The following is a 27,368-nucleotide window of genomic DNA, read 5'->3' as shown; positions in this document are numbered from 1 at the left end:
TCTAAACAAACTATTTTAACATGGACAATTGATCAATTGCCCTTTACAGAAGATAGTTCCAAACTTCCGCCACCCTCTGCAGGTAGAAGTTGAATTCCTGAAAAGTCTTTTTTTTGACAGCAGTAAGAGTGTATCGCACAGTATCACAGAATGGTTTCAGCACAGAAGACTGACATTTAAACAACAGTCCAATTCCTTTCCAACACCTTGACTGAACCACAGGCAGTGCATTCCAGATATTAACTGCTTGCTAATTTAAAAGTTTTTCATCATGTCACCATTGCTTCTTTTGTAATCATAAAGTCGTAGAAGTTTACAGCAGGAAACAGGCCCTTTGGCCCAACTTGTCCATACTGCCCAGTTTTTACCACTAAGCTAATCCCAATTGCCCGCATTTGGCCCATATCCCTCTATTCCCAACTTACCCATGTAACTGTCCAAACGCTTTTTAAAAGATAAAATTGTACCCGCCTCTACTGCTAGTTCTGGCAGCTTGTTCCAGACACTCACCACCCTTTATGTGAAAAAATTGCCCCTCTGGACACTTTTGCATTTCTTCCCTCTCACCTTAAACCTATGCCCTCTAGTTTTAGACTCCCCTAACTTTGGGAAAAGATGTTGACTATCTAGCTGATCTGTGCCCCTCATTATTTTATAGACCTCTATAAGATCATCCCTTAGCCTTCTACGCCCCAGAGAAAGAAGTCCCAGTCGATCCAGCCTCTCCTTATAACTCAAACTATCAAGTCCCGGTAGCATCCTAGTAAATCTCTTCTAGTTTAATAATATCCTTTCTATAATAGTGACCAGAATTGCACACAGTATTCCAAGTGTGGCCTTACCAATGTCTTGTACAACTTCAACAAGACGTCCCAACTGCTGTATTCAATGTTCTGACCAATGAAACCAAGCATGCCGAATGCCTTCTTCACCACTCTGTCCACCTGTGACTCCACTTTCAAGAGCTTTGAACATGTACCCTTAGATCTCTTTGTTCAATAACTCTCCCCAATGCCCTACCATTAACTGAGTGGTGCCTGCCCTGGTTCGATTGACCAAAATGCATCACCTCGCATTTATCTCAATTAAACTCCATCTGCCATTCATCAGCCCATTGGCCCAATTGATCAAGATCCCGTTGCAATCTGAGATAACCTTTTTCACCGTCCACTATGCCACCAATCTTGGTGTCATCTGCAAACATGCCTCGTATATTCTCATCCAAATCATTAATATAAGTGACAAATAACAGTGGACCCAGCAATGATCCCTGAGACACACCGCTGGTCACAGGTCTCCAGTTTGAAAAATACCCCTCTACAACCACCCTCTGGCTTCTGTCATCAAGCCAATTTTGTATCCAACTGGCTACCTCACCCTGGATCCCGTGAGATTTATGCCTTTCACATGTACATTTGATAAGGTACCGCATGGTAGGTTTTTGCATAAATCTGTGCCCCTCATTCTCTCTCCTATCAGTGGGAAGAGCTTTTCCCACTCTACTCTGTGCAGTCCCTCGTTATTTTGAAGACCCTTTACCAATCTCCTCTCAACCTTCTCTGTTTCACTTGAGGGAGAAAGCAATCAGAACTGTCGGCCTTTGCTTCCACGAGTGAGTAGGTTGTGGATTTGAGATCGAGGCTGGAGCCCTGAGCACAGAATCCAGGCTGACATTACCTGGGCAGTACGAAGTCAGGGCTACACTATCGTAAACTCCATTCTTCAGGTGAGACATTAAGCATCAAGTCCCATTGGCCCTCTCAGGTGGATGTTAAAAAATCCAATGGCACTATTCAAAGGGGGGCGGGCAGGAAGGTCTCACTGATGTCTGGGGGAAAATATTCATCCCTCTTCCAACAAAACTACAACTGATGATCAAACATGTTTCTGTTTAGTTTGTGGGATCTTGCTGTGTGCGAGTTGGCTGCTACGTTTCCTACTTTACATCAGTGACGAAACTTCAAAAGCGTTTGTTTCTGAAGCTCAGAGGGATGTGGGATCTCTTACTGGAGCCAACTCAGTGCTGCTGTTTCAAGGGGCAAACAAAAGACGAACGTTCCTTTCAGAGGGAAAAACATTGTCGACAAACGTCACAGTCTCGCTACTGAAACTCAATTGTGGGAAGAGGGTTAAATGCATAAATCTAATGTACTGGGAAATGTACATGTGAAAGGAATAAGTTCAATGATGAGGCAACAACACTCGTTCATACACAAGATGTTTGCTCTGTAACTTGCCTCTGAGTTAATTACCATGTGCCACATAGACTGTAGTTTTAGGCCTTTAATAGAGGGGCAGCTACGTCAGTGTCTGTGCTCCCAGGACAGCTGCAGTCAAGGTGGAACATCTTGTGGTGCCACCCAGATTTAGTAACTAACAATCTGATAGTTTGCAGGCACAGATTGTTAATGCAGTAATGCAGTTTATAGTAAAGGTTTTCATCTATTACACTCAGTGGATAATGTGGTTTTGTGAAAGCTCTTGTGTAATAACTGTTTTGGATGTGTTTCAGCATCTGAATATTACTGAGCTATCTAAATTTTACAAATCAAGCCTCAGGGAAACTCAGACGGAGAATGTCACTGAACCTGAACCAAAACCAGATAGTGCAACTGGGCGTGATACTGGCCCCAGAACACTGGCGAGAACTCCCTCCTGTTCTTGGAAACAGTGTTGTGAATGTATTACAAAGCGGATGGACAGGTCGGGGCCTTGGTTTAATGTCACATCTAAAAGACAGCACCTCTGACTATACTACTCCAACACTCCCTCAGGACTGCACTGAGGCCAATGCCTCTACTTTCTCAGACGACGAAGGAAATTTGGCATGTCAGCTACGACTCTCACCAACTTTTACAGATGCCCCATAGAAAGCATTCTTTCTGGTTGTATCACAGCTTGGGATGGTTCCTGCTCTGCCCAAGACTGCAAGGAACTACAAAAAGTCGTGAATGTAGCCCAATCCATCTCGCAAACCAGCCTCCCATCCGTTGACTCTGTCTACACTTCCAGCTGCCTCGGCAAAGCAGCCAGCATAACTAAGGACCCCACACACCCCGGACATTCTCTCTGCCACCTTCTTCCTTCGGGAAAAAGATACAAGTCTGAGGTCACGCACCAACCGACTCAAGAACAGCTTCTTCCCTGCTGCTGTCAGACTTTTGAATGGACCTACCTTGCACTAAGTTGATCTTTCTCTACACCCTAGCTATGACTGTAACACGACATTCTGCACTCTCTCGTTTCCTTCTCTATGAACGGTATGTTTTGTCTGTATAGCGCGCAAGAACCAATACTTTTCACTGTATACCAATACATGTGACAATAATAAAATAAATCGAATCAAAGCTTCAGCCACAATCTGGAGTATCTGCTCTTGATTCAGAATGGTGGCTTGATCCCAGAACCTTCAAACTCAGAGGAGGGAGTGCTGCCCACTGAATCTAACTGATACTGGTTGCTGGAGTCTGCAGCCCTGGTGACACTGAAACCACTTGCATCCAACGATACTGAATGGGTTTGGAACCAAGGTCAGTGCACTCACCAGTGGTATGTCCACACCCCACAGCTCTCCACCCAGCTTGCAGTTGATCTGTAGCAGGATCTTTTGGCAGATGCTTCTCATCCGAGCAGTCTGAGAGACGGTTCTCACATTAATCACCTGGAGGAGTTAAAATCAGCACCACATTACATCATTAACATATCGATGCCAGTCCATGCCCACCCCTTTCAAGAATCACGGGGTAGATTGCCATGTTCTTGGCATGCGCAGTACTGGGTAATGTGGACACAGGATACAAACGAAAAGCAGGCACAGAAATCCCTCAATTTCTATTTCATTAATTGCTTGCAATGTCAGGAAGACTCCTTACTGGGGCATGTTGCCCTTGCCACCTGATTCTTATTAACCCATTGCAACCAGTATATCCAGCCAGTCCAGATCCCTTGAACTATTTTGAATTCATTTATCTTTCCTTATCCCACTTGATTCCTTCACTGTCACCAACCCTGCATTCCTCCAAGAACAAATCGGGTCATATTCATTAGGTCAGAAGTGGGGATGTTTGCCGATGATTGCACAATGTTCAGCACCATTTGCGACTCCTCAGATACTGAAGCAGTCCATGTTCAAATGCAGCAAGATCTGGACAATATCCAGGCTTGGGCTGACAAGTGGCAAATAACATTCACGCCACACAAATGATTATCACCAATAAGAGACACTCTAACCATTGCCCCTTGACATTCAATGGTGTTACCATCCTCCACTGTCAACATCCTTAGGGTTACCATTGACCAGAAACTCAGTTCAACATCCTGATCCCCCTTTCCTCCCATATAAGAACATAAGAAATAGGAGCAGGAGTAGGCCATCTAGCCCCTCGGGCCTGCCCTGCCATTCAATAAGATCATGGCTGATCTGACGTGGATCAGTACCACTTACCCGCCTGATCCCCATAACCCTTAATTCCCTTACCGCTCAGGAATCCATCCATCCGCGCTTTAAACATATTCAGCGAGGTAGCCTCCACCACCTCAGTGGGCAGAGAATTCCAGAGATTCACCACCCTCTGGGAGAAGAAGATCCTCCTCAACTCTGTCTTAAACCGACCCCCCTTTATTTTGAGGCTGTGTCCTCTAGTTTTAACTTCCTTACTAAGTGGAAAGAATCTCTCCGCCTCCACCCTATCCAGACCCCGCATTATCTTATAAGTCTCCATAAGATCCCCCCTCATCCTTCTAAACTCCAACGAGTACAAACCCAATCTCCTCAGCCTCTCCTCATAATCCAAACCCCTCATCTCCGGTATCAACCTGGTGAACCTTCTCTGCACTCCCTCCAATGCCAATATATCCTTCCTCATATAAGGGGACCAATACTGCACACAGTATTCCAGCTGCGGCCTCACCAATGCCCTGTACAGGTGCATCAAGACATCCCTGCTTTTATATTCTATCCCCCTCGCAATATAGGCCAACATCCCATTTGCCTTCTTGATCACCTGTTGTACCTGCAGACTGGGCTTTTGCGTCTCATGCACAAGGACCCCCAGGTCCCTTTGCACGGTAGCATGTTTTAATTTGTTTCCATTGAGATAGTAATCCCATTTGTTATTATTTCCTCCAAAGTGTATAACCTCGCATTTATCAACGTTATACTCCATTTGCCATATCCTCGCCCACTCACTCAGCCTGTCCAAATCTCTCTGCAGATCTTCTCCGTCCTCCACACGATTCACTTTTCCACTTATCTTTGTGTCGTCTGCAAACTTCGTTACCCTACACTCCGTCCCCTCCTCCAGATCATCTATATAAATGGTAAACAGTTACGGCCCGAGTACCGATCCCTGCGGCACGCCACTAGTTACCTTCCTCCAACCGGAAAAACACCCATTTATTCCGACTCTTTGCTTCCTGTCGGATAGCCAGTCCCCAATCCACTTTAACACACTACCCCCAACTCCGTGTGCCCTAATCTTCTTCAGCAGCCTTTTATGGGGCACCTTATCAAACGCCTTTTGGAAATCCAAAAACACCGCATCCACCGGTTCTCCTCCATCAACCGCCCTCGTCACATCTTCATAAAAATCCAACATGTTCGTCAAGCACGACTTTCCCCTCATGAATCCATGCTGCGTCTGATTGATCGAACCATTTCTATCCAGATGCCCTGCTCTCTCCTCTTTAATAATGGATTCCAGCATTTTCCCTACTACAGACGTTAAGCTGACCGGCCTAGTTACCCGCCTTTTGTCTCCTTCCTTTTTTAAACAGCGGCGTAACATTAGCCGTTTTCCAATCAACCGGCACTACCCCAGAATGCAACGAGTTTTGATAAATAATCACTAACGCATCCACTATTACCTCTGACATTTCTTTCAATACCCTGGGATGCATTCCATCCGGACCCGGGGACTTGTCCACCTTCAGTCCCATTAGTCTACCCAGCACTGCCTCTCTGGTAACATTAATCGTATTAAGTATTTCTCCTGCTGCCAACCCTCTATCGTTAATATTTGGCAAACTATTTGTGTCCTCCACCGTGAAGACCGACACAAAAAACTTATTTAAAGACTCAGCCATATCCTCATTTCCCACGATTAACTCCCCCTTCTCGTCCTCCAAGGGTCCAACATTCACTCTAGCCACTCTATTCCGTTTTATATATTTATAAAAACTTTTACTATCATTTTTTATATTAATTGCTAGCCTAGCTTCATAGTCTATCCTTCCTTTCTTTATCGCTTTCTTAGTCTCTCTTTGTTGTTTCTTAAATTTTTCCCAATCACTTGTTTCTCCACTATTTTTGGCCACTCTGTACGCAGCTGTTTTTATTTTAATACTCTCCTTTATTTCCTTCGTTATCCACGGCTGGTTCTCCCTTTTCTTACAATCCTTGTTTTTTGCTGGAATATATTTTTGCTGAGAACTGAAAAGGATCTCCTTAAAAATCCTCCACTGTTCCTCAGCTGTCCTACCTGCCAGCCTGCTCTCCCAGTCTACCTTAGCCAATTCATCCCTCATCCTATCATATTTCCCTCTGTTCAAACAGAGGACACTGGTTTGAGACCAAACTTTCTCCTCTTCCATCTGAATCAGAAATTCAACCATATTGTGGTCACTAGACCCAAGAGGGTCCTTCACAATAAGATCCTTAATTCTACCTACCTTGTTACACAATACCAGATCCAAAATAGCTCGTTCCCTCGTCGGTTCCGTAACATGCTGTTCAAGGAAACTATCCCGACAGCATTCTAAGAACTCTTCCTCCATTCCACCCTTACCGACTTGAGTCTGCCAGTCAATGTGCATGTTGAAGTCCCCCATGATTATTGCCGTTCCGTTTTTACACGCATCCCTTATCTGCTTGTTTAGTGCCCTCCCTACCTCAACATTATTATTCGGGGGCCTATATACCACACCTACTAGTGTCTTTCTCCCTCTACTATTCCTCATCTCTACCCATAACGATTCCACGTTTTGTTCCTCAGAGCCTATGTCATCCCTCAGTACTACCCTGATATTATCTCTTATTAATAGCGCGACCCCACCACCTTTTCCTTCCTGTCTATTCTTCCTAAACGCCTGATACCCCTGGATATTCATCTCCCAGTCCTGGTCACCTTTCAGCCACGTTTCTGTAATGGCCACTAGATCGTACCCACTTGTGCTGATTTGCACCATCAACTCATTCACCTTGTTCCGAATGCTTCGTGCATTCAGGCAAAGTGTCCTTATTCCAGCTTTTATCTGGACCCGCTTTGATGAGTCGCGAACACCCTCTCCCTCTACTCCCTTATCTAAATTACCGCCTTCATTCACTTGCACCCTCTCCTCTACCATTAATTTTGTAATTCCCCTTACCCCTGCATCCTCCCCCCCATCAATTAGTTCCTTGATCCTAGTCAACTCTTCTAGCTCCCCTCCCCCCAACCTATCTAGTTTAAATTCTCCCCAGTAGCCTTAGCCAACCTACCGGCCAGGATATTGGTCCCCGTGTGATTCAAGTTCCACCCGTTTTTTGTATACAGATCACCCCTGCCCCTAAAGAGGTCCCAATGGTCCAGGAACCTGAATCCCTGCCCCCTGCACCAGTCCCTCAGCCACACATTCATCCTCCACCTCACTCCATTCCTGCCCTCACCTTCCCGTGGCACAGGCAGTAATCCTGAGATTACTACCTTTGCTTTCCTCTTTCTCAGCTGTCTCCCTAATTCCCTGTACTCCCTTTTCATGACCCCTTCTCCCTTCCTACCCACATCAGCGGTACCAATATGTACCGCTACCTCAGGCTCCTCTCCCTCCCACCTCAGGATTTCCGGGACGCGACTAGCGACATCCTGGATCCCGGCCCCAGGGAGGCAGACCACCATGCGAGAATCCCGCCTACCTCCGCAGAAACGCCTGTCTGTCCCCTTCACCATCGAGTCCCCGATTAATACCGCCTTCCTCCTCTTCTCCTTAGCCCTCTGAGTTACAGGGCTGCACTCCACTGCGGAGACACGGCCACTGCTGCTTCCCCCAGGCGGGCTGTCCCCCCCAGCAGTACTCAAGCAGGAGTACTTGTTGTGCAGGGGCAAATCCACCGGGGTGCTCTCAACCACCCTAGCCTTACCCTTCCTGGCCGTCACCCACTTGGCCTCCTCCCGTGGCCCTGGTGTGACCACCTGATGATAGCTCTTGTCTATCACCTCCTCATTCTCCCTCATCAGCCTAAGATCCTCGAGCTGTAGTTCCAGCTCCCTAACACGGTCCCTCAGGAACCGCAGCTCGACACACCCCTCACAGATGTGGATGTCCGGGAGGCAAGATGCCTCCAGGACCTCCCACATCCTACACTGGGAACAACACACTGGTTTCACACTCATACTGGACACTTTATGTCAAGTAAGACAGTGAAAAGTTAATAAGAGTGTAAGGAAACAAAAACTCACCCCTGCTCGTCCAAGCCCTGTGAGCCAAAGCCCTGACAGCTCACTCAACTTCCCACTCACTCTGCTGCCCGCTGTATACTTTGGTGCACTTTTAAACCCTCCAAAAACTTCCCCTGGCCTGACTTCCGGTTTTGAAAAAAACCTCCGATTTTAAACCCAAAATTAACTGAAAAAATAAATAATTAATTACAGTCAGAAAACCCACTCTCTTACCCTCAGCCTGTTCCTGGGAACAATGAAGCTGAACCTCCAAGGTAAGCCCTTTTTAAACCCTCCAAAAACTTCCCCTGGCCTCTCCTGGCCTGACTTCCGGTTTTGAAAAAAACCTCCGATTTTAAACCCAAAATTAACTGAAAAAATAAATAATTAATTACAGTCAGAAAACCCACTCTCTTACCCTCAGCCTGCTCCTGGGAACAATGAAGCTGAACCTCCAAGGTAAGCCCTTTTTAAACCCTCCAAAAACTTCCCCTGGCCTGACTTCCGGTTTTGAAAAAAACCTCCGATTTTAAACCCAAAATTAACTGAAAAAATAAATAATTAATTACAGTCAGAAAACCCACTCTCTTACCCTCAGCCTGCTCCAAGAGCTATATCTAATTTCTTTTGAAATCAGACAATGTTTTGGCCTCAACTACATTCTGTGTTAGTGAAATCCACACATTCACCACCCTCTGGGTGAAGAAATTTCCCCTTACCTCAGTTCTAAAAGGTTTATCCCCTATCCTCAAATTATGACCCCTAGTTCTGGACTCCCCCACCATTGGGAACATTCTTTCTGAATCTACTCTGTCTAACCCTGTTAGAATTTTATAAATGTCTTTGAGATCCCCTCTCACTCTAAACTCCAGTGAATATAATCTTAACCGACCTGGTGTCTCCCCATAGGACAGACCTGCCATCCCAGGAATCAGGCTGGTAAACCTTTGCTGTACTCCCTCTATAGCAAGAACATCCTTCCTCAGATAAGGACACCAAAACTGCAAACAATACTCCAGGTGTGGCCTCACCAACGCCCTATACATTAGCAGAAAAACATCCCTATTCCTATACTCAAATCCTCTCGCAATGAAGACCAACATACCATTTGCCTTCTTCACTGCCTGCTGTATCTGCGTGCTTACTTTCAGCGACTGACGCATGAGGACTCCAAGGTCTCGTTGAGTATCCTGTCTCTCAATTTGCACTCAATCTGTTTTCTGATTATTGCTATCAAATGGATAACCTCACATTTATCCTCATTATCCTGCATCTGTCATGCAGAGGCCCACTCACTCAGCCTGTCCAAATCACGCTGAAGCATCTCTGCATCATCCTCACAGCTCACCCTCCCACCCAACTTTGTATCACATGCAAATCTGGAGTATTGTGTCCAGTTTTGGTCTTCTTATTTGAGGATGGATGTGGTGGCACTGGAGGCAGTTCAGAGGAGATTCACCAGATTGATTCCGGGGATGAAAGGTTGAAGCATGCGGAGAGACAGTGATGGCAGTGATAAGCTAGAACCTCAAGGGTCAACAGTCGCTTACAGGATTCTTGGGGAAGGGGGCGGGTTGTTTCTTATAACCACACAAGGAAGGTCACACCTCGATGTATTCATTCACCTCATGTATTCTTTCCCCTAGTCATAGCGTTCATTGAAGAACAAGACTGAGGGGCTTGGACAAAGAAGCAGAGGAACTTGCCCTTAGGCAGTCACTACTGCATCACTGCCTTGTCCAACTGGTCATCATTCATTCTCAACTGCGTGACTTGCATTTGACAGTGCTCAATGATGTCTGCCCCTCCTCAACCCAGCTCCTCAGTCTATCCAGATCCTTCAAGATTTGATCAGTCTGTTCCTTTTTTCTTCACAGTCACTTACACTTCCATGTGACGCACAAAGTTCCATTTCCACTTCCAACTTCGCTTGAAGAGGTATGAAACTACGGTGGGTAAATAAAGTCAGAAGTCTCACAACACCATCTCCACATCATAATAAACAAAGTGGAATTAGACATTAGCTATCATTTGATCGGAAAAGCTCGAGGCTGAATGTCCTCTACTGCTCCTTTTAATATGTTGTACAGCAACTGCTCAACACTAATCCCGGACTGTAATATATTAAAAAGGGTTATAGAATCATAGAATCCTACAGTGCTGGAGGCCATTCGGCCCATTGAGTCTGCACCGATCACAATCTCACCCACGCCCTATCCCCGTAACCCTAGCTAGTCCCCCTGACACTAGGTTCAATTTAGCATAGTCAATGCACCTAACCTGCACATCTCTGGACTGTGGGAAGAAACTGGAGCACCCGGAGGAAACCCATGCAGACACGGGGAAAATATGCAAACTCCACATAGTGACCCAAGCCGGGAATCGAAGCTGGGTCCCCGGTGCTGTGAGGCAGCAATGCTTTAAGAGATGGTCGCCTGATTTGATGGTGATGTCGTTAGGGTGTTGACAGAGGCGGCTGTTTGACTTTCAGTTTGTTCTCTGTACAGGGAATATATCAATTGTTAGTTTGAATGGGTGTGTGCAAACCACATCCTTATTTTTGTTTAAAACCCACAACCCCTCACACAGATCGGACATTACACTGAGACAGTGCAGTTTCAGGGACAATTGCTGCCCATTGACAACAGTGGAATGTCAAGGCTTCAGAAGATGCGTGTGAATAAGGTTATTTCCACCATCATCAGGATCTTCCAGCTGTCCAGCAAATTAACGCCTACCTGTGAGGAGACCGGAAATTGCACACAGCAGAGTTTCTTAATGGCGTGGTACAGGTCGTCACGGTTTCCAGTCACAATACACACTACAATCTTAACCAAGCCCTGCGAACGTGAAACACAAGTGTGACATTGTTAAATTGATCTGAAATTTCACTGTGGCAGCATTATTTGATTTGTTCCACCTTTAATGATGTTTTGGACTTGATGAGTGTTAGGGTACCAGATCAGAAACCCCAAGCTTTATGATGAAGCCATACTAGACTCCAACAACTTTTCTACTTCGGCATCAGTGGGAGGATAACATATTTCACTCCAGGCGTGGTTCCACTGACAGACCAGGAAGCTTTTATCAAAACAAACTTTATTGAACACAGTTTAACTGTAACAAATGAATTAGCTTAACTTTTAACAATTGAACAGTACTTAAATATGACAAAACACAATCCTTAACTGCTAACCAATCAAGCAATATTTCATTGACAGACTTAAACCCCTCTTGAGCAATGGTGAGTTATAAGTTGAGCAAAACACAGGGATACTTGCTTTGGTTTACGTTATCAGGCTTGGAGCTTTCAGAAAGCCCTTGGAGAAAGAGAGACATTGCTTTCTCTTGGCAGCCCAGGCAGCAACTATTCTTGGCTTAAAATGAATTTGAAACTCTTTCCTACAAGCTTAGCTCCTCCCATTAATCACATGACTCTATCCCTGTCAACTATCCAAATCAAAATTCACATAAGACTCTGCATACCGAGTCTATTATCTCAGGAGAACCTAAATAAACAAAAGATCCATTACTTCCCTAGCTCAAATCAATAATTAGTGTGTGTTCTTAGCCACTTGCTACCTGTTTAGCAGACAAATGGGCTCTTGTAACAAAGCACTTCCGCTTAAAGCAACCCCACTTTAAACATAAAATATATCAAAGCAGCCCAGTATCATCACAACAGTGACAGGACAATAAAACCCATCCTCCACTGCCAGGTTCAGGGGTGAGTACTGACATATCCACTAACAGCATGGGAGGCCCAAAGTTCAGCTTCTCCTACTCAGCCCCAATTTGTCTTCACCAAAGCCTTTAATGGAACAGTTTGGTATTTCTAAAGCTCCAGAGACGGGGGAAATAAACTGCAGTTGCTCGTGTCTTTCACATCCTCAGGACATCCCACAGGCATTAATTTGCTGCAGCTAGTGTCTTTGGAACTGGAATTATTGCTGCGGATGCAAACAGGGCATCCAATTTCAGCAGCACAACGCCACAGATAGTCAAACGCTTGTTGAATCTGCCTTTGCAGTTGAGGCATAAATACCGGGGAGAAACTGGCAAACTCTCCTGTGACGGGGCTCTCTATGACCACCTGAAAGGACAGACATGGCTTAATGTCTGGTCTGAAAGACAGTGGGTCATAACTTCCTCAGAGTGGCAGATTATCACTCCACACCAACTTACCTGCGCTTGAATTTGTAAGCATGTTTTGTCCGACCTTCCTGACTCAGTGGAGTCAGTAAATTGTCCTATACAGCTGCACACAGATAATACACTGCTGAGAACAGGAGGTTAGTTCCAACTGAAACATAAAAGTGCAAAGAGTAACTTGGAACTTACGTTGCTCTCCAAGTGCGACTGTAGCGTTCGGATATAGGTCTGTGTGCGATCATCCTTGAGCTCAATGTACGCAGGCTGCTGGAAGGGCATTCCAATGGGTTCTGCCACCTTGGACATAAAGTTGACCAGATCCTTGGCATGTGTGGCACTTTGCTTGGTGTAAAAGAGAGCCCAGCAGTGTAACGGGGCCTGTGCTCAAAGCAAGAAAGCCAACATTCAGCAGTAGCATTTTAGAAAGAAAACTCCTTCTGCTTTTGCATGAAGTTGTGGGTTTAAGTCCCACTCTATGCTAAGCACAAAATCTAGGCCCACATTTCAGTGCTGCTCTCTCACAGGGTGCCATCTTTTGGATCTGATGTTGAACTGAGGCCCTATGTGACCTTTCAAGTGGATGTAAAGTTTCTTTGGCATTTGTGGAAGAGCAAAGGAGTTCCCCCACACAGAACATTATTCCTGGCCAATAATTAACCCTCAAACAACTCGTTAAAAAAGCTATCATCTGGTCATTTCTGTGGAAGATTGCTGTGTGTAGCCTGGCAACTCTGTGTCCAATGTTATAAGTGACTGCACTTTAAAAACATTTCATCAGCTGTGAAGGGCTTTGCATAATCGGGAGGTTGTGAAAGGCTTTGTCTATATCCAGGTTTTTAAAAAGCCGATGTGCCTCGTACCTGCTCCATCTCCCAATCCCAAGCATTACTTTTACTCCATATTTCACATTGTAAGTGCATGGGAAAGTTCAAAGTTTAACCAATTTAATATTGTATTTAGTACCACTGAAACCAGTGAAAACCAAGTACAGATGGGTCCAGATCAGATGATCTTGCAGGTCACTCGTAGCATCAAGAACTTGTTTAATTCTGGAGTTTATAAGAGATGGAAATTTTAAGCACTAAACTCATGACACCAATCAAGACGGAGGTCAGAAAGAGGTCGAGAATAGATTTAAAGCTTGGCAGCCTTGTGCACTCCTAAATCATAGAATCCGTACAGTGCAGGAAGAGGCCATTCGGCCCATCCAGCCTGCACTGACAACAATTCTATCCAAGCCCTATCCCTGGAACCCCATATATTTACTCTGCAAATCCCCTTGACACGAAGGGGCAATTTAGCATGGATCAATCAACCTAAACCACACATCATTGGAGTGTGGGAGGAAACCGGAGTCACGGAAGGCTGGAATTGAACCCGAGTCCCTGGCCCTGTGAGGCAGCAGTGCTAATCACTGTGCCACCCAAAGCGATAAAATTGCGCTCTGGAGTTCTACATATGAAAGCACTTCAGGAACAGTGGTGGAGTCAGAAACTAGGCCAACTTCAACCCTGGATACAGGTGGGAAGGGAATCTGTCATCTAGAACTGTGATTCGGACTAAATGCATGCATGGGTATGCACGTCTGAGACTTCTTCTTAAATGCATAATTGTAAGCACTTTCAAACCCTTGAATGGGTTGATTTTGGACAGGTTTCCTGCATATCAGTTACTTCATAAGCAACTCATCTGCACACTTATGCAGTATCTCAATGTCATGCCAACACGTTCTTTACTGAAAGGGTTAATAATCACACAAGGTTAAAAAACACAGAAGCTGCTATGAAAACAAAGGTCCTCTTCTAAAAGTTTTCAGAGATAAGCACCAAGGCCATCAGCCTGAGAAAATTCATTCTATCAGACACCTGGAACTGGAAAAAGGGAGTGATATTCACAGGCACACACTGGGACAATGCTAACTTGTAACAATATAGAACATAGAACAGTACAGCACAGAACAGGCCCTTCGGCCCACGATGTTGTGCCGAGCTTTATCTGAAACCAAGATCAAGCTATCCCACTCCCTATCATCCTGCCGTGCTCCATGTGCCTATCCAATAACCGCTTAAATGTTCCTAAAGTGTCTGACTCCACTATCACTGCAGGCAGTCCATTCCACACCCCAACCACTCTGCGTAAAGAACCTACCTCTGATATCCTTCCTATATCTCCCACCACGAACCCTATAGTTATGCCCCCTTGTAATAGCTCCATCCACCCGATGAAAGAGTCTTTGAACGTTCACTCTATCTACCCGCTTCATCATTTTATAAACCTCTATTAAGTCTCCCCTCAGCCTCCTCCGCTCCAGAGAGAACAGCCCTAGCTCCCTCAACCTTTCCTCATAAGACCTACCCTCCAAACCAGGCAGCATCCTGGTAAATCTCCTCTGCACTCTTTCCAGCGCTTCCACATCCTTCTTATAGTGAGGTGACCAGAACTGCACACAATATTCCAAATGTGGTCTCACCAAGGTCTGTACAGTTGCAGCATAACCCCACGGCTCTTAAACTCCAACCCCCTGTTAATAAAAGCTAACACACTATAGGCCTTCTTCACAGCTCTATCCACTTGAGTGGCAACCTTTAGAGATCTGTGGATATGGACCCCAAGATCTCTCTGTTCCTCCACAGTCTTCAGAACCCTACCTTTGACTGGATAGATGGATTAGATTAGCTAACATAGTCATAGAGGTTTACAGCATGGAAACAGGCCCTTCAGTCCAACTTGTCCATGCCGCCCTTTTTTTTAAAAACCCATAAGCTAATCCCAATTGCCCGCGTTTGGCCCATATCCCTCTATACCCATCTTACCCATGTAACCGTCTAAAAGCTTTTTAAAAGTCAAAATTGTACCCGCTTCTACTGCTACCTCTGGCGGCTTGTTCTAGACACTCACCACCCTGTGTGTGAAAAAATGACCCTCTGCACTCTTGTATCTCTCCCCTTAAACCTATGCCCTCTAGTTTTAGACTCCCCTACCTTTGGGAAAAGATATTGACTATCTAGCTGATCTATGCCCCTCATTATTTTATAGATCTCTATAAGGTCACCCCTCAGCCTCCTATGCTCCAGAGAAAAAAGTCCCAGTCTATCCAGCCTCTCCTTATAATTCAATCCATCAAGTCCCGGTAGCATCCCAGTAAATCTTTTCTGCACTCTTTCTAGTTTAATAATATACTTTCTATAATAGGGTGACCAGAACTGTACACAGTATTCCAAGTGTGGCCTTACCAATGTCTTGTACAACTTCAACAAGACATCCCAACTCCTGTAATCAATGTTCTGACCAATGAAACCAAGCATGCTGAATGCTTTCTTCACCACTCTGTCCACCTGTGACTCCACTTTCAAGGAGCTATGAACATGTACCCCTAGATCTCTTTGTTCTGTAACTCTCCCCAACGCCTAGCATTAACTGAGTAAGTCCAGCCCTGGTTCAATCTATCAAAATGCATCACCTCGCATTTGTCTAAATTAAACTCCATCTGCCATTTGCTAGCCCACTGGCCCAATTGATCAAGATCCCCTTGCAATCCGAGATAACCTTCTTCACTGTCCACTATGCCACCAATCTCGGTATCATCTGCAAACTTACTAACCATGCTTCCTAAATTCTAGTCCAAATCATTAATACTAATGACAAATAACAGTGGACCCAGCACCGATTCCTGAGGCACATCGCTGGTCATCAAGCCAATTTTGTATCCATTTAGGTACCTCATCCTGGATCCCGTGAGATTTAACCTGATGCAACAACCTACCATGTGGTACCTTGTCAAAGGCCTTGCGAAAGCCCATGTAGACAACATCAACTGCACTGCCCTCATCTACCTTCTTGGTTACCCCTTCAAAAAACTCAATCAAATTTGTGAGACATGATTTTCCACTCACAAAGCTATGCTGACTGTCCCTAATCAGTCCTTGCTTCTCTAAATGCCTGTAGATCCTGTCTCTCAAAATACCTTCCAACAATTTACCCACCACAGATGTGAGGCTCACTGGCCTGTAGTTCCCAGGCTTTTCCCTGCAGCCCTTCTTAAACAAAGGTACAACATTTGCCACCCTCCAATCTTCAGGCACCTCACCCGTGACTATCGATGATTCAAATATCTCGGCTCGGGAAACCGCAATTTCCTCCCTAGCCTCCCACAATGTCCTGGGATACACTTCATCAGGTCCCGGGGATTTATCTACCTTGATGCACTTTTAAGACTTCCAGCACCTCCTTCTCTGCAATATGTACACTCCTCATGATAAGTCTTAACACTGATTGCATATTTTAATTAAGTGTAAGGTGATTATTTTTAATATCTGAATGATGTAACCTTAATCAATAACTGAGTGGATCGAGAGGACTCCTATACTGTGATTGGTAAATGCTAATTATCTGCAATCGAATTTGAAACTATAATTGCTTATGTATTTCTGAATTCTGCACTCTGGCTAGTTACAGGCTGTGACCTGTGGCTCAACAGGGTCCAAGCTATATAGCATGATTAAAACAGCTGTTTAAGAGAACTCCATGACTTGGTCTGGTTACTTTAAGGGTAAAGTTGTGATCAATTTAAAGGTTGACATCAAAGCCTGCAACAGTGGGGAGGTGATGGCCTAGTGGAATTATCACTGGACTATTAATCAAGAAACTCAGCTAACGTTCTGGGAACTCGGGCTCGAATCCCGCCATGGCAGCTGGTGGAATTTGAATTCAATAAAAAATATCTGGAATTATGAATCCACTGATTACCATGAAACCATTGTCGATTGTTGGAAAAACCCATCTGGGTCACGAATGTCCTTTAGGGAAGGAAATCTGCCGTCCTTACCCGGTCTGGCCCACATGTGACTCCAGAGTCACAGCAATGTGGTTGACTCTCAACTGCCCTCCAAGGCCAACTCGGGATGTGCAATACATGATCAGTAAGTTTGCGGACGACACAAAATTGGCAGGACTTGCAGATAGTGAGGAACATTGTCAGAAGCTACAGAAGGATATAGATAGGCTGGAAATTTGGACAAAGAAATGGCAGATGGAGTTCAATCCTGATAAATGCGAAGTGATGCATTTTGGTAGAAATAATGTAGGGAGGAGCTATATGATAAATGGCAGAACCATAAAGGGTGTAGATACGCAGAGGGACCTGGGTGTGCAAGTCCACAGATACTTGAAGGTGACGTCACAGGTGGAGAAGGTAGTGAATAAGGCATGCTTGCCTTTATAGGACGGGGCATAGAGTATAAAAGTTGGGGTCTGATGTTGCAGTTGTATAGAATGTTGGTTCGGCCGCATTTGGAATACTGCGCCCAGTTCTGGTCGCCACACTACCAGAAGGACGTGGAGGCTTTGGAGAGAGTGCAGAGGAGGTTTACCAGTATGTTGCCTGGTATGGAGGGGCTTAGTTATGAGGAGAGATTGGGTAAACTGGGGTTGTTCTCCCTGGAAAGACGGAGGATGAGGGGAGACTTAATAGAGGTGTATAAAATTATGAAAGGCATAGATAGGGTGAACGGTGGGAGGCTTTTCCCCAGGTCGGTGGTGATGTTCACGAGGGGTCACAGATATCAGAAGGACATATTTTACACAAGAGGGTGGTGGGGGCCTGGAATGCGCTGCCAGGCAAGGTGGTGGAGGCGGACACACTGGGAACATTTAAGACTTATCGAGACAGCCATATGAATGGAGTGGGAATGGAGGGATACAAAAGAATGGTCTAGTTTGGACCAGGGAGCGGCATGGGCTGGGAGGGCCGAAGGGCCTGTTCCTGTGCTGTATTGTTCTTTGTTTGTTTGTCCCTCGAATGAATTTTAAAAAGTGAGTAAATGCCAATAAGGACTGGAAGGGTTTAGCTGTCTATTTCCAGGGTGTAATTTCTAGATGATTCATCACTGAATCGAATACATCAATAAACCCCAGCTTATGTATGGATTACTGCTATGAAAGGAACAAGAATTTCAATCAGATGTGTAACAGGCAGCTGCATTTGTTCCCCACAGGGCTTACCGCTGATATCACTTTCTCTCGCACAACATCTCTGGACCAGTTAACATCAGTCCCACTCGGAAATGACTTGTATCGCACGATGATCTTCTCAGGAGGCAAGATTCTTCCCTCCAGCTATCAGAGGATTCAGCCAATGGGGAGAAACAGTCAATTTAACTTACAACTGAATAATTCAGTCTGATTTGCTATCTGAAGGTACACTTCCTTTCATGATGGTGTGTAACTAACTAACCGCTGGTTCCATTCACCTTTCTCTGTCCCAATTTAAAAATAGAGTCCCTTTTCTTCTTGTGTTCTCTTATCTTGAAATGTGTCAGCTGTGGCTCAGTAGGTGGCAAGCACATTTCTGGGCCACGTAGTGGGTTCAAGCCTCACTCCAGAGGCTGATGCTCCAGGGCCAGTATTGAGGGGGTGCTGTACTATCAGAGGTGCTGTCTTCTCAGGATGAGAAGTTCAACCAAGGCCCCACCCAATCCCAGATGGATCTGATTTCGAGTTAGTCCTGGACTTCTGATCAATTTTTAAGGGCCATTTGTCAATTGCTGTTTGGGATCAGGCGGTGAGCAAACTGCCACATTTTCTACACTCTAACAGAGACTACTTTATTGCTGTGAAGTGCTTTGGGAATTCCTACGGTTGTTGAAAGAAACATATAAGAGTCTTTCTTTCTTGAATCTCTCCATAACATGCACCAAGAGGGGCAAGTGGTTGCCTGATTCCACCAAGGCAAGCCTGACACTGATGGTGCATGGTGATGATGGCTGACTCACTATTCCCCAGGTTCCCCTGTGGATAAGCGCCAAACTCATCCCATGGAGAATGGGCAAATCCACACCTAGCTGCTTTGCGGTATAACAAGATGGAACTGCGCAGTGCTGCATGAGTACCTCAGGAATTGGGCTCTCCTTCTCCGCCTGGGGATATACCCAGCCTGCAACACTGCAGTATGGTGACATTTCCCTCTCACCCAGAGCTCTCAGATTGGGGCAACACGGTGATTAGCACTGCTGCCTCACAGCACCAGGGACCCGGGGCGGCACGGTGATTAGCACTGCTGCCTCACAGCACCAGGGACCCGGGGCGGCACGGTGGCACGGTGGTTAGCATTGCTGCCTCACAGCACCAGGGACCCGGGTTCAATTCCCAGCTTGGGTCGCTGTCTGTGTGGAGTTTGCACTTTCTCCCCGTGTCTGCGTGGGTTTCCTCCGGGTGCCCCGGTTTCCTCCCACACGTCTGAAAGATGTGCTGGTTAGGGTGCCTTGACCCAAACAGGCGTTGGGACTGTGGCGACGAGGGGAATTTCACAGTAACTTCATTGCAATGTTAATGTAAGCCTTACTTGTGACTAATAAATAAACTTCAAACTTTTAAAACAGATTGGGAAGCTGCTTTCCTACGAGGGAAAGTACAAGTACGCACCTTATAAATATCATCTTCTATGACCAGCCCCCAGTGTGCCAGATCCTCCTGGATTACGGCATTTTTCTTGAGGTTGTTCAGTAGTTTTCCTAAAGCCCTGCGGTGTTGCTCTGGATTTAGGTTAACCTGCACAGCCAAGTCCTATAAACTCAAACAAAACCCAGAATCATAACCACCAATAGAAACATCACTGTATATTGGACTATTGTCGGCCAAGCCTCCGAGACAGAAAGTTATCGTGGATTTAAGTCCCACTCAAGGATTTTAAATCATGGCTGATGCTCGACAGTGCAGGACAAAGGGTGTGCAGCACTGCCGCAAGTGCCATTTGGTTGAGACATTAAATTGAGAACCTGTCAATCCCGTAAACCTGAAATATAAAAACAAAGGATCTACTGCAGTACTCCAATCTACTGCAGACTTCCAACAGAAAACCTCCCATCTAGTTTGTCCCAGAGTGCATAATCTCCTCACCACAGGCTCGAGCAGATAGGGCAGTTTCCTTCCCGAAAGGGAATGAGTGAATCAGCTGGGATTTTATAGCAATTCTACAGCTTGGTAGTGAGAGGAACATAGGAGGAGAAGGCCACTCGGCCCTTTCAGCCTACTCCACCATTCAATAAGATCTTGGCTAATCCGATTCTGGTCTCAAGGCCACCCTCTTGCCACAGACTCCTTCTGCCTATCTTTAGATAAATTTAATGATGAAATCTTTACTACTTTTTGACGCAGAGAATTCCAAAGACTAGCCACGGTCTGAGAAAGAATTTCTTCTCATTTCCAATCTTCAATGGAGACCTCTTATTCTTTAACTGTGTCCCCTCGTTCTTGTCCCTCCCAACAAGAGGAATCACCCTCATGGTATCCACCCTATCAAATCCCCCCAGGATCTTAAATCTTCAATAAGATCACCTCTCATTTGTCCAAACTCCAATAGATACACACGGACTTACTCATTAGGGGCAGGACTAGGCCACTCGGCCCTTCAAGCCTGCTCCTTCATTCAATAAGATCATGGCTGATATAATGTTAACCTCGACCGCACATTCCTGCTTACCCTGATAACCTTTCACCCCCTTGTTACTCAAGAATTCATCTAGCTCTGCCTTAAAAATATTCAAATACTCCAGCACCTTCTGAGGAACAGAACAATGACTCAGAACCCTCAGAGAATTAAGTTTTCCCTCATCTCTGTTTTAAACAGAGGTTGGCTCTCAACTGCCCGCGGGCAACTAGGGATGGGCAATAAATGCTGGCCAGCCAGCATTTCCAACGAATGAATGAAAAAAAGGCAACCTAACAGAGTCTAAGATTTTCTCACAAGAGGAAACATCGGGGCGGCACAGTGGTTAGCATTGCTGCCTCACAGCGCCAGGGACCCGGGTTCGATCCCCGGCTTGGGTCACCGTCTGTGCGGAGTCTGCACTTTCTCCCTGTGTCTGCGTGGGTCTCCTCCGGGTGCTCCAGTTCCTCTGAAAGACATTCTGGTTAGGTGAATTGTCCATGCTAAATTCTCCCTCAGTGTACCCGAACAGGCGCCGGATTGTGGCGACGAGGGGATTTTCACAGTAACTTCATTGCAGTGTTAATGTAAGCCTACTTGTGACACTAATAAATAAGCATAAACATTGAAACATCCTTCCCACATCCACCATGTTAAGATCCCTCAGGATCTTACATGTTTCAATCAAGTCGCTTCTTACTCTTCTAAACTCCTGAGCTGCTTCAAGTGCAATTATATCCTTTTTCATTGAAGGAGACCAAAACTGTACACTGTATCCCAGATGTGGTCTCACCAACACCCTCGACAGCTTCAGTAAAACTTTCCTACTTTTATATTCCATTCCCCTTGCAATAAACACCAACATTCCAGCTGTCTTCCTAAGCATTTGTTATAGTAACAGACTAGCTTTTTGTGATTCATGTACCTGGACACCCAGATCCCTCTGTACCACATAGTTCTGCAATCTCTCATTTAAATGATATACTTTTCCCATTTTCCTGCCTAGCTCTCTCTGAGAAATGAATGGTTTTTATATCTTAATCCTGAAGCTGCCTAATGCATCACTTCCTTGACTCATCTGGTCAGCCTGGTCATGTATTCGACAACACTCGAGTTTCTCAATGAAAGGCTGGGAGAGATTTAATAGAAATGTGCAAAATAGACAGGGAGAAACTGCCTGCTGCTACAATGATGGGTAACTAATGATTAATGTTAATCAGTTAAAAACTTATAGGGACGATGGGTTATAAGAACATATGGAGAAGGGACAGGAGTTGGCCATCTGGCCCCTCGAGCCTGCTCCGCCATTCAATAAGATCATGGCTGATCTTTTCATGGACTCAGCTCCACTTACCCGCCCGCTCACCATAACCCTTAATTCCTTTACTGTTCAAAGATTTATCTATCCTTGCCTTAAAAACATTCAATGAGGTAGCCTCAATTGCTTCACTGGGCAGGGAGTTTCACAGATTCACAACTCTTTGTGTGAAGAAGTTCCTCCTCAACTCAGTCATAAATCTGCGGGTAATTATAGGCCGGTCAGCTTAACGTCTGTAGTAGGGAAAATGCTGGAATCCATTATTAAAGAGGAGATAGCAGGGCATCTGGATAGAAATGGTTCGATCAATCAGACGCAGCATGGATTCATGAGGGGAAAGTCGTGCTTGACGAACATGTTGGATTTTTATGAAGATGTGACTAGGGCGGTTGATGGAGGAGAACCGGTGGATGCGGTGTTTTTGGATTTCCAAAAGGCGTTTGATAAGGTGCCCCATAAAAGGCTGCTGAAGAAGATTAGGGCACACGGAGTTGGGGGTAGTGTGTTAAAGTGGATTGGGGACTGGCTATCCGACAGGAAGCAAAGAGTCGGAATAAATGGGTGTTTTTCCGGTTGGAGGAAGGTAACTAGTGGCGTGCCGCAGGGATCGGTACTCGGGCCGCAACTGTTTACCATTTATATAGATGATCTGGAGGAGGGGACGGAGTGTAGGGTAACGAAGTTTGCAGACGACAAAGATAAGTGGAAAAGTGAATCGTGTGGAGGACGGAGAAGATCTGCAGAGAGATTTGGACAGGCTGAGTGAGTGGGCGAGGATATGGCAAATGGAGTATAACGTTGATAAATGCGAGGTTATACACTTTGGAGGAAATAATAACAAATGGGATTACTATCTCAATGGAAACAAATTAAAACATGCTACCGTGCAAAGGGACCTGGGGGTCCTTGTGCATGAGACGCAAAAGCCCAGTCTGCAGGTACAACAGGTGATCAAGAAGGCAAATGGGATGTTGGCCTATATCGCGAGGGGGATAGAATATAAAAGCAGGGATGTCTTGATGCACCTGTACAGGGCATTGGTGAGGCCGCAGCTGGAATACTGTGTGCAGTATTGGTCCCCTTATATGAGGAAGGATATATTGGCATTGGAGGGAGTGCAGAGAAGGTTCACCAGGTTGATACCGGAGATGAGGGGTTTGGATTATGAGGAGAGGCTGAGGAGATTGGGTTTGTACTTGTTGGAGTTTAGAAGGATGAGGGGGGATCTTATGGAGACTTATAAGATAATGCGGGGGCTGGATAGGGTGGAGGCGGAGAGATTCTTTCCACTTAGTAAGGAAGTTAAAACTAGAGGACACAGCCTCAAAATAAAGGGGGGTCGGTTTAAGACAGAGTTGAGGAGGAACTTCTTCTCCCAGAGGGTGGTGAATCTCTGGAATTCTCTGCCCACTGAGGTGGTGTAGGCTACCTCGCTGAATATGTTTAAAGCGCGGATGGATGGATTCCTGATCGGTAAGGGAATTAAGGGTTATGGGGATCAGGCGGGTAAGTGGTACTGATCCACGTCAGATCAGCCATGATCTTATTGAATGGCGGGGCAGGCTCGAGGGGCTAGATGGCCTACTCCTGCTCCTATTTCTTATGTTCTTATGCTTTAGGATATACTGGCACTGGAGGGGGTGCAGAGGAGATTCACTAGGTTGATTCCGGAGTTGAGAGGGTTGGCTTATGAGGAGAGACTGAGTAGACTGGGGCTATACTCATTAGTATTCAGAAGAATGAGGGGAGATCTTATAGAAACATATAAGATGATGAAGGGAATAGATAAGATAGAAGCAGGGAAGTTGTTTCCACTGGTGGGTGAAACTAGAACTAGGGGGCATGGCCTCAAAATAAGGGGAAGCAGATTTAGGACTGAGTTGAGGAGGAACTTCTCCACACAAAAGGTTGTGAATCTGTGGAATTCCCTGCCCAGTGAAGCAGTTGAGGCTGCCTCATTGAATGTTTTTAAGGCAAGGATAGATAAATTTTTGAACAGTAAAGGAATTAAGGGTTATGGTGAGCGGGCGTGGAAGTGGAGCTGAGTCCACAAAAAGATCAGCCACGATCTTATTGAATGGCGGAGCAGGCTCGAGGGGCCAGATGGCCGACTCCTGCTCCTAGTTCTTATGTTCCCCTTATTTTGAGGCTATACCCCCGAGTTCTAGTTTCACCCACCGTAGAAACAACTTCCCTGCTTCTAATCTATTCCCTTCATAATCTTATATGTTTCTATTAGATCTCCCCTCATTCTTCTGAATTCCAACGAGTATAGCCCCAGTCTACTCGATCTCTCCTCATAAGCCAACCCTCTCAACTCCGGAATCAACCTAGTGAATCTCCTCTGCACCCCCTCCAGTGCCAGTATATCCTTTCTCAAGTAAGGAGACTAAAACTGTACACAGTACTCCAGGTGTGGCCTCACCAGCACCTTATACAGCTGCAACATAACCTCGCTGTTTTTAAACTCCATCCCTCTCGCAATGAAGGACAAAATTCCATTTGCCGCCTTAATTACCTGCTGCACCTGCAAACCAACTCCTTGTGATTCCTGCACAAGGAGACCCAGGTCCCTCTGCACAGCAGCATGCTGCAATTTTTTACCATTGAACTAATAGTCCATTTTGCTGTTATTCCTACAAATTATTTTACTCAATTAATTGTTATGTTCTGAAATGCATTGCTTGATTCAATAGTAACTTTGAAAAGGAAACTGGATGTGTTCTTGCATTGGAAAAAAATTGCAAAAAAAATTGATAAGACAAGGAGAGAGAGACTCATTAAATAGTTCTTTCAAAGAACTAGCATGGGCATAACTGGCTGAATGGCCTCCTCATTCTTTGAAGAAGCAGCTTCTATATCACTGCAAAACAGACTTTACTACCTGCCATCAACTGAGTATAATAGCTAGACAGCATTTACTCAGGACAATGAAAGGACATCAACAGAACTGCTACTTGCCCTCATTGCTCGGGTATCCTTCCTCATCTGATTGGGTATCCCAGTCATAAAGGACAGCTCGGGCACGAGAAGGATCTCGCTGTGGATAAGCTGTGGATAAAAACGGGTGAAGGCTGAATTTATGAAGGGAGCTTTCGTATCGAGATTAGCTTACCCATCGAAAACAATCAGCCTCTACTTCCACAGCTACAATCAGACCTACGTGTGTGAACCAGCACTGTGCAACAGGCAAACACATGATAGCCATTCATAAAACAGACATTACTCATACACACGTCACGCAACATGCTTCAGGAAGGATATCAAACCTTGGAAAGGGTCAAAGGAAGTTTAACAGAATGGTTCCAGGGATAAGGAATTACATAGAAAACCAAAAGAAGCTGGCATTAACCTCTTCTGCTCTTGGGGGAGGTGATGGCCCAGTGGTATTATCGCTGGACTATTAATCCAGAAACTCAGCTAATGTTCTGGGGGCCCGTGTTCGAATCCCGCCGCGACAGGTGGTGGAATTTGAATTCAATAAAATATATCTGGAATTATGAATCCACTGATTACCATGAAACCATTGTCGATTGTCGGAAAAACCCATCTGGTTCACTAATATCCTTGAGGGAAGGAAATCTGCCGTCCTCACCCGGTCTGGTCCACGTGACTCCAGGGCCACAGCAATGTGGTTGACTCAACTGCCCTCGGGCAACTGGGGATGGGTAATAAATGCTGGCCAGCCAGCGACGCCCATGGCCCACAAATAAATAAAAATAAAAGAACAAGGGAAAATTTAATCGAGACAATTCAAATCATAAATGGTTTTGAAAGTAGAATAAGGAGAAACTGTTTCCAGTTGCAGAAGGGTTTGTAGCCAGAGAACACAGATTGAAGGTATTTGCCATTCGTGACATTTCTTTGTTGCATGGTGGGTTGTGATGTTTTGGAACACAGTTCCTGAAAAGCAGACTCAATAATAAATTTCAAAAAAGAATTGCTCAGTGCCTGAAGCAGGGCAATGTGAAAAGAGCAATAAAGGTGGGGCTAACTGGATAGCTCTCTTTCTATGATTCTATCTTGTACCTGTCCCTGCGGTCCATACTTCTGCTTTGGTCGATATACAAGGAGAGGCTGGTTCAAGTCCTGAATGGTAATCCCATAGCTTTTGCTGCAATTGTAAATTCAATGTGGTCAACGACAGCACCTTAATCCCACTGAAATGACGAGTGAATCAGTTCATCACAGGCTAGCTTCATGGAACCCATCCTTAATCTCTCCAACTCTGTTCAGTGCAGGAGTTGTTGAATTTTCAAATACAACAGAAACATTGAACAGTACAGTACAGAAAGCTGCATCTTAACTCTGCACCGAATACACACACAAATCATTAACTTATTCTTTCCTTCATATTTTGATTAAACGTCAGGACATCCGAAAAAATGTTCCCATCATCCCTCGAGAGTTTTCAAACATATCTCTTGTTCCACTGTTTCTCCTGTAATCATCCTGGGTATTGCATGCTCTCTGACACACACACGGGCAGGATTGCATGCTCTCACTGATACACACGGGTAGGATTGCATGCTCTCTCTGATACACACGGGCAGGATTGCATGCTCTCTCTGATACACACACGGGCAGGATTGCATGCTCTCACTGATACACACGGGTAGGATTGCATGCTCTCTCTGATACACACGGGCAGGATTGCATGCCTGGGCATACACAGGCGAGATAGTTCATCCAACCTGTCGCACTAGGGTAAGATCACTTGTTCACTCTTACACATGGGAAAAACGGTTCACTTACTGCACATCAATGAGAAATTGTCTAATTAAATAAACAAGGTTAGACAGAAATAGCACGGATGGTCGCATCATGAAGGCAACATGTGGGAATTTGTGCAATAAATTTCAATGTCACACAACCATATCTTGGATAAGTTTTTGCAGCTTGAGCAAGAGTTGCTGGAGTGAGAGTTACAAACATGGCAGAGCATCACGGGGAGCAGAGTTAACGGGACACTTTGTTCCAGGAGGTAGTCACAAACCTGAGGTCAAGTACAACTTCAGAGTTAGTCAATGGTCAGGCACAGGAGGTTGTGACTGTGAGTTGG

General features: G+C 45.3%; 1 protein-coding gene across 1 annotated transcript in view; it reads right to left on the bottom strand.

Annotated features, from left to right (window-relative positions):
• Positions 1-27,368, bottom strand: part of piwil2 (piwi-like RNA-mediated gene silencing 2) — a 91,358-nt gene that overhangs the window by 15,078 nt on the left and 48,912 nt on the right. The window contains exons 12-18 of the mRNA XM_078239668.1: positions 26,336-26,420; positions 25,268-25,357; positions 19,986-20,126; positions 18,567-18,680; positions 12,756-12,944; positions 11,153-11,254; positions 3,545-3,661 (exon numbers count right to left, since the gene is read on the bottom strand). Coding sequence (XP_078095794.1) covers positions 3,545-3,661; positions 11,153-11,254; positions 12,756-12,944; positions 18,567-18,680; positions 19,986-20,126; positions 25,268-25,357; positions 26,336-26,420 — 838 coding nt within the window. The remainder of the gene's footprint in view (positions 1-3,544; positions 3,662-11,152; positions 11,255-12,755; positions 12,945-18,566; positions 18,681-19,985; positions 20,127-25,267; positions 25,358-26,335; positions 26,421-27,368) is intronic.

Source organism: Mustelus asterias, chromosome 22, assembly GCF_964213995.1.
Source record: "Mustelus asterias chromosome 22, sMusAst1.hap1.1, whole genome shotgun sequence".
NCBI lineage: Eukaryota > Metazoa > Chordata > Chondrichthyes > Carcharhiniformes > Triakidae > Mustelus > Mustelus asterias.
Note: the sequence above shows the minus strand (reverse complement) of the source record. Positions and strands in the feature narration are given on the sequence as shown.